This window comes from Bufo gargarizans, chromosome 3 (genome assembly GCF_014858855.1).
Source record: "Bufo gargarizans isolate SCDJY-AF-19 chromosome 3, ASM1485885v1, whole genome shotgun sequence".
Lineage (NCBI taxonomy): Eukaryota > Metazoa > Chordata > Amphibia > Anura > Bufonidae > Bufo > Bufo gargarizans.
Window position 1 is genome coordinate 431,905,210 of NC_058082.1, and position 11,233 is coordinate 431,916,442.

The 11,233-nt window shown below is 42.1% G+C and overlaps 1 protein-coding gene across 2 annotated transcripts in view; it reads left to right on the plus strand.

Annotated features, from left to right (window-relative positions):
• Positions 1-9,403, plus strand: part of AP4B1 (adaptor related protein complex 4 subunit beta 1) — a 41,542-nt gene extending 32,139 nt beyond the window's left edge. For both annotated transcript variants that reach the window (XM_044283472.1, XM_044283473.1), the window contains exons 7-11: positions 1,069-1,152; positions 7,050-7,153; positions 7,251-7,458; positions 8,053-8,334; positions 8,504-9,403. In XM_044283472.1, the coding sequence (XP_044139407.1) occupies positions 1,069-1,152; positions 7,050-7,153; positions 7,251-7,458; positions 8,053-8,334; positions 8,504-8,922 (1,097 nt within the window). In that variant the 3' untranslated portion in view covers positions 8,923-9,403. The remainder of the gene's footprint in view (positions 1-1,068; positions 1,153-7,049; positions 7,154-7,250; positions 7,459-8,052; positions 8,335-8,503) is intronic.
• The last annotated feature ends 1,830 nt before the right edge of the window (positions 9,404-11,233 follow it).

The following is an 11,233-nucleotide window of genomic DNA, read 5'->3' on the forward strand; positions in this document are numbered from 1 at the left end:
CCGTATAGTTATACATATCTGCATATCCCTGGTCATAGTGATGAAACTATTAAAGGGAATGTGTCATAAGAAAATGACCTATTGTTTAAATCAAGTTTTATGTTAAACATATTTTTAAAGATTTTTTCTTGCTGTTATTTTTATTTTCTGTGTCAACATCTCTATTTAAAAAAGCCTAAAATCCTGCATTTTTCACACTGGCCAATAAGCCTAATAATAGGCGGCACTTCTTGGTCTGTACAGATCACTTTTCTGAAGTGATCTCATTATCCGTACGGGCAGGATTACAATGGCAGATATCACCTGTATATAGATAACACAGGATCCACTATTCACAATAGGTGATATCACAGCTTATCTACTCCCTCCTGACCTCTGCACAGGTCACAGAGCATGTCTATAAATCAACGAGTCTATGCTGTGTCTATGACCCATGGTGGCTGCTGTAAAACATATCTCTAAATACTATTAAGAACAGCTCAGGCAAGATGGCCGCCCCCATAAATCGATTGTAATTCTACAATCAGAAGCTAAAAACTAATTAGAATAGCATGAAATGTGTTAATATCTGGTTTTAACTGGGAGATAAAATTATAGCTAGCACATTCCCTTTAATTGTTGCTTTTAGAGTACCTTGCAGAACATTGCACAGGAGAAATAAGGTTTATATTACAACAGTGAATTTTTTCTGATTTTTATTTCTAAAAAGGTTTGTCTCCCCTCTTTTGACTTGTTGACATCAGTGTTGTGGGGGGGATGTGCTAAACATAATGAATGACAGGTCTTTTATCCAATGTTAAAAAAATATAGAAAACTCCTTTCCATCATGTTTCCATTATTTGTCATGTGTAAAAAAAAAAAAAAAAGAGCAGCAAACATCACTTTTTCTCATGTAAAATATAATGGAAACCTGACGTAAAAGACACCGGGAGCTGATTCTGAAAATGACTTATTCATGTAAATGGGAATTAAACCGAGCCATTTTTTTCCCATTTTCTGTTCTTCTGACAGAACAGAAATAAGGAAATGTTGATGGCGCCTCTAAAATACTCCTCTGATTCTTTTTAGGCCGCATTGCAAGAATGTACAGTGAGAAATGTGTGAAAATCTTAGCTGGGTTGCTTGAGTACAAACAGGAACATATTACTTCAGGTAAGTTTCTCCTTTGTTGCCTAGTGAATAAGAAGCTTGTTTGTGGCATTTACCTAGATGCCCAGGGAAACAGGTTTTGCTGTCTAACTGAATTATTTGAAGAAAAAGATAATCTTCAGATTTCTCCCAAACTGTCAGTTATAGGGTCCATTCACACGTCCTCCGTAGTGCATTGCGGATCCGCAAATTGCCGATCCGCAATAAACCCGGCCGGCACCCCCATAGAACTGCCTATTTTTGTCCGCCATAGCGGACAAGAATAGGACATGTTCTATTTGCTGTCCGCATCCATTCCTACCCCATAGAGAGTGAATATTTCCGCACCCGTTCCGCAATTTGTGGACGTGTGAATGGAGCCTAAATCCCTGGATTGATGACCCATCTCTCATTAGACTGGGTTCACATCTGTTGTAGGATCAGAAGTACAAATCTATTGGCAGCAGTGGATCTCCCATGGGCACAAAACCGAAAGGAGCCTGTTGGGTTTCAGTCATGGTTTCCTCCATTTCATCAGGAAATACAACACAACATACTCTACTGTTTTTCGACGGAGTTAGAATCAGAGCCTCCAGCATAGATGAGAACACTGCCTTATCTAGTATATAACTTTATAATATTGCCAGTCACCAGTTGTATACTGCGCTGAGGGCAGCATAGGCTGGCGACAGAGACCCTGATGAAAATGCTGTAATTTTGCTAAAATTGATTAGGTCCAGTGCAATCGAGGGATGGCGCCTGCTAAGAACAGTGCAAGGGCTGAGGAATTGTCATATTTATTGTGTCCCCCTGCCCCACAGATGGCTGGCAGCTCTCTTCCTATACTGTTGTGGGGTTTCACTCTGGCAGATAGAGTAAGCGGGCGCAGTACAGAGGCAAAATACAAGTTCTTAACTCAAAACGTCAGTGTTTATTCACACTTGAGGAAATTGCACAAAACAGCACGTAACTTTGCAGTCTTGGTGTTAGTTCACACACAATGGAATGTTCATATAACGCAAGTCACCTTGCTGGCAGTTCTGCCTCCAGTAGTCCACAGCAGGCTTTAAGGGGCCATGTTTCCCCAGCATGCGGCTCTCAGCCCTCCAGCACAGCACAAAGCCTCAGATCCCCAAAACAGAGACATCTCTGCTGAGTCCAGCTGCCTATTTAAGGACAGCCAGGTGCTGCCGAAACCCAGACCGGCACTTAAACACCGGTCCGGTATTTGACCTCTCCTGGCTGGAAACCATCCCAGCTGCACATGCTAGGAGGAAAATACCTGCCTTGCCAGACACAACCCCTCACCGTGTCACACTGTATATAGTAAAAAAGCTACCAATCAATGGAAAACCAGGAGCTCGTGAATATGAGGAATCCGAGCCCCTTTAATGTCTTGATCAGACTCCAGTTCTTGGCTCACATTCGAGATCCTCAGCAGTGGTTTTAGCAAACAGCTAGGTCAATTCAAGTAAGTGACCCAATGTTTTCATCAGGAACTGTGTCACTAGTTGGGGGTGCTATCTTGGTGACCAATTCCCTTTAACAAAGGCATCCAGGCCTCTTAGAAAACGTTTCATCAAATTAAAGTGTTCCTCCAGTAACAATTCTGTCTGACACCAGCAATGGAGAGACACTAGTACACAGTGCAAATGTTCAGAAGCATCCATATGACGCCCAGAGAGTATTGCGCTGAGTCAATCATTTGTCACTCAGAGAATATTGTACTGGGGGCCTTGATATATTTCACTTACCATTAACATGTCCTTTTTCTGACCTAAATAATTGCAATTTTAATATTAGTTTTTTTGCCTAGTAGCTCTGGAGCCTCTTTAGCGCTGCAGAAATCATTTTTCACCTTACATCACACTGCAGCACCCATAACACCAGCTATAGGATTTACACTTGTGGCAATAGAATAGGAACACTTTTAACCTCTTTCTGGGCTGGCCTGACTGTACTGTATACATCATGGCCATGTCCTCTTCCCCTAAGTGGCACATTCCTTGGGACACCTCGTCAATGTATCACTGATTGTGCCAACACTACTTATATAATCACTACTTATATAATCACACATTATATATATATATATATATATATACACAGCCAGGTCCATAAATATTGGGACATCGACACAATTGTAACATTTTTGGCTCTATACACCACCACAATGGATTTGAAATGAAACAAACAAGATGTGCTTTAACTGCAGACTGTCCGCTTTAATGCGAAGGTATTTACATCCAAATCAGGAGAACGGTGTAGGAATTACAACAGTTTGCATATGTGCCTCCCACCTGTTAAGGGACCAAAAGTAATGGGACAATTGGCTTCTCGGCTGTTCCATGGCCAGGTGTGTGTTATTCCCTCATTATCCCAATTACAATGAGCAGATAAAAGGTCCAGAGTTCATTTCAAGTGTGCTATTTGCATTTGGAATCTGTTGCTGTCAACTCCCAAGATGAGATCCAAAGAGCTGTCACTATCAGTGAAGCAAGCCATCATTAGGCTGAAAAAGCATTAGGTGTGGCCGAAACAATTGTTTGGATCATTCTTAAAAAGAAGGAACGCACCGGTGAGCTCAGCAACACCAAAAGACCCAGAAGACCACGGAAAACAACTGTAGCGGATGACCGAAGAATTCTTTCCCTGGTGAAGAAAACACCCTTTTGGCCAGATCATTAACACTCTCCAGGAGGTAGGTGTATGTGTGTCAAAGTCAACAATCAAGAGAAGACTTCACCAGAGTGAATACAGAGGGTTCTCCAGATGATGTAAACCATTGGTGAGCCTCAAAAACAGGAAGGCCAGATTAGAGTTTGCCGAATGACATCTAAGAAAGCCTTCACAGTTCTAGAACAACATCCTATGGACAGATGAGTCCAAGATCAACTTGTACCAGAGTGATGGGAAGAGAAGAGTTTGGAGAAGGAAAGGAACTGCTCATGATTCTAAGCATACCACCTCATCAGTGAAGCATGGTGGTGGTAGTGTCTTGGCGTGGGTATGTATGGCTGCCAATGGAACTGGTTCTTTTGTATTTATTGATGATGTGACTGCTGACAAAAGCAGCAGGATGAATTCTGAAGTGTTTCGGGCAATATTATCTGCTCATATTCAGCCAAATGCTTCAGAACTCATTGGACGGCGCTTCACAGTGCAGATGGACAATGACCCAAAGGATACTGCAAAAGCAACCAAAGAGTTTTTTAAAGGAAAGTAGTGGAATGTTATGCAATGGCCAAGTCAATCACCTGACCTGAATCCGATTGAGCATGCATTTCACTTGCTGAAGACAAAACTGAAGGGAAAATGCCCCAAGAACAAGCAGGAACTGAAGACAGTTGCAGTAGAGACCTGGCAGAGCATCACCAGGGATGAAACCCAGCGTCTGGTGATGTCTATGCTTTCCAGACTTCAGGCTGTAATTGACTGCAAAGGATTTGCAACCAAGTATTAAAAAGTTTGATTTATGATTATTATTCTGTCCTATTACTTTTGGTTCCTTAACAAGTGGGAGGCACACATGCAAACCTGTTGTAATTCTACACCTTTCACCTAATTTGGATGTAAATACCCTCAAATTAAAGCGGACAGTCTGCAGTTAAAGCACATCTTGTTTGTTTCATTTCAAATCCATTGTGGTGGTGTATAGAGCCAAACATGTTAGAACTGTGTCGATGTCCCAATATTTATGGACTTGAGTATGTGTGTGTATATATATATATATATATATATATATATATTGTGCAGTACCTTGTCACTAGGGGATGCTACATGTAAATGTACCCTGTATATACCTATCCACAAATATCCACATACATCAATGTCACAAGCAAGCTGGACTAACAGCTCAGCTTCCAGATGGGGAAACGAGAGGAAACAAATGTGCAACAAAAAGATAAGGCCATACATAGTGACTTATTTTTAACTCCTTAACCACCAGGCCTGTTTTCTAGAAAAAATTAACTGAAGGCTCCTAGCATGCATTGAATGAAAAGATTGTGCTCCATTGGGCACATGCCACCGCTGAATGCAGCTGCCCATGTGACCATGTACTTGCGCCGGCCAGAAGGAAACAAGCCAGAGCTTGGAAGAACAGGCGCCAGTGGGCAGAGCCAGAGAAGGAAAGTATGAATCTCTCAATAGGCGATGCAGGCTAGGAGCCTTCAGTTAATAGTTGAATATTCCTGGAAAACCCCTGTAAGGCTCCATTCACACGTCCGTATAATGGGTCCGCGGAACGGGTTCAGACCCATTCATTCTCTATGGGGACGGAATGGATGCGGAGAGCACACTATGTGCTCTCTGCATCCAAATTTCCGGAGCGCTCCCCCTATCTTCCGATCCGCGGCTCCGGAAAAAAATAGAACATGTCTTATTCTTGTCCGCAATCGCATTTCTATGGGGGTGCCGCCCGGTGTATTGCGGATCCCCAATTTGCAATGCACTACGGACGTCTAAATGGAACCTAAAAGCCAGTCATGTGTCTTTTCATCATCGCATTCCAAGATCCATTAACTTTTTTATTTTCTGGTTGATGTAGCAGTTTTAGGGCTTGTTTTTTGTGTGATGAGCTGTATGTTTCAGTGGCACCATGTTAATATGATCACAATGATACCAATTATGCATTTTTTTTATGCTTTATTACTTTTGCACAATGAAAGCATTTTTGTGTGGCCATATTCTGAGACATATAACTTTTTATAGTTTTCTTTCAACGGAGGAGCTGTGTGATTTCTTGCTTTTGCAGGATGTGTTGAGGTCTTCATTGGTACCATTCTGGGGTACATACAACTTTATGAACACATTTTATTCCTTTTTTTGGGAGGTGGGCTTAACAAACAAAGCAGATTCACCATGCTGGTCAATTAATATGATAATGTAAAAGTTAGGGTCATAAAAGGGGTTGGCCCATCTCAGCCATTGATGGTATATTGCCATCAGCGTCAGATAGGTGCAGGCCCCACCTCTGGGACCTGCTCCTATCTTCAGAACGGAGCGCCCAAAGAGCAGGAAAGGATGTGCACGGCTGTTTTCAGAACTCCCATAGTGGTGAATGGAGGGTAGTGGCACATGCCATCTGCCTGTTCTGGAGATATGCCATCAATGTCTGAGATGGGCATACCCCTTTGAGGACGTAGCAATTAGGTGTATTTTATATTTTTTGTTAAAAGAAGGTTGTCTCACTTCAGCAAATGGCATTTATCATGTAGACCAATACAAGGCACTAATGTATTGTGATTGACCATATTGCCTCCTTTGCAGGCTGGATTTATTTTTCCATTACATTATACACTGCTTGTTTCCATGATTACCACCCTGCGATCCAGCAATGGTGGCCGTGCTTGTGTATAATGTGATGGAAAAATGAATCCAGACAGCAAAGGAGGCAACATGGCCAATCGCAATACATTAGTAAGTGCCTTGTATTAACTTTTCTACATGATAAATGCCATCCGCTTAAGTGACACAACCCCTTTAAGTATTTTATGATTTTATTTTTTGCATTTCTTTTAGACCCACTAGGGCAGGCATTCTCAAATTGCGGCCCTCCAGCTGTTGTAAAACTACAACTCCCAGCATGCCCGAACAGCCTACAGGTATCAGCCTACAGCAGGGCATTGTGGGAGTTGTAGTTTTACAACAGCTGGGGGTCCCTAGTTTGAGGATGCCTGCCCTAGGGGATCCATTGATCACTCATATACTAGGCTGCAATACTTCTGTATTGCGGGTAATAAGACCTGTTAGCTCCTGTGTCCACACAATCAGAATGATGTATAGGTATGGTATTCTGTGGCCAGTGTAAACAAAATGGCCGCCCCCAATCATCTGGGAATACATTTTAGGAAGAGTTAAAGATGTGGTTCACACTGAGGTTATGTTAAATGTTAGAATTCATTGTTTCTTCTTTTCAGCTGTCATACAGACTTTTCGGGACCTTGTTTGGCTCTGCCCACAGTGCACAGCTTCAGTATGCCAGGCAGTTCCTGGTTGTGAAGAGAACATCCAGGATAATGAGGTGAGAGATTCATCATTATACAGTAATCATCTTCTTTTTGGTTTCTGTGCATATGAAGATTTATCATACAACATGACCGCCTCCTTCCTGTCCTTAGGGAAAGCAGGCATTGATATGGCTCCTTGGGATGCATGGAGAACTCATTCCAAATGCACCCTATATCTTAGAGGACTATGCTGATAGTGTTAAAACTGAGATCTCTCCAACGGTGAAGATGGAGCTCCTCACTGCTCTTCTGCGACTCTTCCTCTCTCGGCCAGCTGAGTGTCAGGACATGCTAGGACGTCTAATTTACTACTGTATAGGTAATTACTCTCATGTCCCTGTTTATATTGCTGCTGTGGACCTACCTGCTGTTTTCACCCACGCATATTATTTCATAGAGTGAATAATCAGCATTTAGTACTTAAGGCATATATGAGGAACTGAAATAATAAGGGGTTTTCAGCTGAAAATTAAATATTTGTAAAGCTGCTGAGACAGCTGTGCAAGAAAAAGAGTCATACTCACCTCATGGATCCCACACCACTTCCATTCCAACTGTGCCTGGTTCCCTGATGCTCCCTACTTCGATGCATCAACATGGGTATGTGACCACTGCAACCAATTACTAGTCTTAACTTTGATACCTGCGGGTATGGAACAAGACCACTGAGGTCAGTGATTGTTTGCGGTAGTCAGAACAATTTGACAAAGACTAGAAGGTTCACAGGAATGGCAGGGATTTACCACATGAGTATAAGTTATTTTGTTTTACCACACTTTTTTTAAAATAAATTATGGACAACCCCATTTTTTTTTTTTTTTTTATGAATAGTCAGAAATGTACCATTTAGAACCTGATAACATTACAGTTCATAGACAGTACAGTCATTATTGAATTAATGATGTCTTCACAGAAGAAGAGACTAACATGGCTGTACGGGATCGAGGCCTCTTCTACTATAGACTTCTATCCTCTGGAATTAATGAGGTGAAGAAAGTGCTCAGTGGTCCGAAGTCTGACTCATCACTGGGAGTCCTAGTTGACAGGACAGAACAACCAGTTAATAGCTGGGTACCCTTTTTTAACACATTAGCTCCTTTATACGATAAGAAGCTTTGGGAGTCGATTACAGCCAACTCAGACAGACGTGAGCTACCCATTGCGAGCAACCCAGCTACCAGATCTCTTGTAGAAGGTAAGTGTGTCTGGGTTTTGTGTAGTTACCTAAACATTGTAGCATGCCCCGGATAGAAGTATTTTCTTACCTATGGAATACAGTTGTTGGGCTAAATATCTCCTGGTCATGATAGTAGTCTTGAACCCGGTAAGTTTCTCAACATTCCTGGGTTTTCATTTTACAACAGATTTTCACACACCATTGGATTGTGAAACGTCTCAAGAGCCTCCTGCTGCAATCAAATTGGTCAGCGATATTGCAATGACCCCAGAGCTGTTTGAGGAAAAATGGATTTCACTGACCACAGTCCGTCGGTGGGATATTGGATGGAAGGAAGACATTGAACCTGATCTCCTACAGCCTTCTCTTCACGTGTTGAACATTTACACCATTGCCAAAAGCAAAACCGGCACACAGCCATGGAAGTCATATTTATATGCACAAGACAGCAAAGAAAACGTATTTTTTGTCGAATTAATGTTGTGTACGGATTCGTATTCCCTAAAAACTACCGTGAAACAGGACAGGGAAAACGAGATTGCACTTAATGACTTTGTATCACTATTACAACGTGCGGTTTCTGCAGTGCAGGAACTGTCCAGGTGAAAGTATCATTAATGCTGGAGAAGTACCTGAAGCCTCATGAGTAGTGTATTATTATTATATGGTGGCCTTATCCTGTCCTGTATGAATGATGACATGCCAATGAATGTACTTACAATGTATGTGAAGATATGTAACACAGTGAACAGAGCCACGGGTACTGTATGCTTTACTACAACTCAGCCCACTGTGATGGATCACACCTTCCTATTAAAGGGAGTCTGTCACCAGTGACCTTCCGATGAAACTGTTTTCGTAGACTCATAGCTGTGGTTCATCTGATTAAAACGCAGTTTTTCTTTAGTATATCTGAGGCTCCGTTCCAGAGTGAAGCGCTACAGCGACGTCCTCCTTGCACCAAATGTGTAATTTGCATATTAAGAAAAAGTATTATTAATAATAAATAATGATGTTTTTTTCTTTATATGCAAATTAGACATTTGGCGCAAAGAGGCCTCGTTCACATTTCAGTTTTTCACTGACGTGTGCTGTCCGCGTTTTGCGTTCCCATTGATTTAAATGTGTCTGTTCACATTTCAGTATTTTTTTTTAGTGACTGTGGGTCAGTAAAAAAAATCATGGGGACATGCACTACTTTGATCCGAGATTTAGACCAATGGAAGTCTATGGGTCCGTGAAAATCACTGACACGCATCCGAGTTGTGTCTGTTTTTCACTGAAGACTAATAAGAGATTTTTTGGAAATTAATTTTCAGCTGAGCAACGTCACTGAATTATGAATGACACATGGATGGTAAAAACGGACACACAGACAAACCACGGATCCTTCACGGATGAAACGAGTACGCTTTTTTTTATGGATGTCACACTGACACGGAAATGTGAACGAGGCATGAGGCCTCACTGTTTCTCTTGTTGCACCCAAATTCCACTCTTTTTTTTCTCGTTATTCCCATCCTTAGAAAGAAAAAGAAAAAAAGGGGCCATTATAAAGGCGCCACAGCCCCAGTAAAGCGCTGATTGTGAGTAAGGGCGAAAATAGTAATAAAACTGGTAACAAATAAAAATGCACTGAAAGAAAATAGTGAGAGTCGACTTACTTCACTGAGGAGGAGTTAAAAGGGATAAAGCTCAAGACATCGATGACAAAGGTTACTTCTGGCGATTTCCTTTAATAATCATCACAGGTGGGCTCAATGCGTTTCGGGGTACATAAAACACCCCTTCTTCAGGAGCAGTCAGATAAAAATAAAGCTATACACATTCGATCCCACCTGTGATGATTATTAAAGGAAATCACCAGAAGTAACCTTTGGGTACTGCCGTGCTTTTCCCTGATATCACTACAAGCGATCCTGGCGGGGGAGGCAGAGTCATCGGGTGTCTTGAGCTTTATCCCTTTGACCTCCTCCTCATTGAAGTAAGTCGACTCTCACTATTTACTGTCAATGCATTTTTATTTGTTACCAATTTTATCAGTTTTATTACTATTTTCTTCCTTACTCACAATCAACGCTCTACTGGGGCTGCGGTGCCTTTATGGTAGCCCCTTTTTTCTTTATCTTCCTATGCTACTATTGAGTAGCTTCTCTACTCTTTGAGCCACCACCGTCAGCCTCTCCTGTTAACACACTTGACCACATTGTTCTACCTCTCCACCCTCTCTAGACCACTCCCCCCTCTGGCGCCCTGCTATTCCAAAGGGCTCTTTGCACTAACGCTCTTTTTTCCTTTTTCTTTCCCCATATCCCCATCCTTGCCAGTAACAGGCCATGTCAATCAAAGCAGTGGGGGAAGAGGTACCATAGAAAGAAGTGGAACTTGGGTGCACCGATAGCAATGGTGGCAGCCTCATTGCACGAAAGGCCTAATTTGCATATTGAGAAAAAGTAGCATACAACCCCTATTACCTATTTTCAGTCTTATGTACCATTTAGTGATGCAAAAAGTAATGTTCGTGCTTCTATTAGCAAACCTAATACATATAAAAGATTGCTCTATGATTGGGGCTTTGTTTATTAAAGGGCTGCCATGCCTAATTCGAATTCCTGGAAGTTCCTGTTTACACCACGACTTCTACAGGCTTCTGTGTGCAGCAGTAGGGTTAGAAACAGGCAAGCTGGCCGTCCTGCAGGCTATGTACCCATGTAGATTCTGCATAGCACAATGCCTGTGAACCGGGTTGGGGGCCCACCTCTTGGACACTTGATTATCTCAGGAATGGAGCCCCATCTCACATCCACTGCAAACAGAGAGGCCAGTTTCAGAACTCAGAACATGTGTGGCCACCTCTCCTTTCAAAGGAGATGTTCTCAAGCTAGGTGTGGGATGCACCTCTGGGCAGTTATTGGGC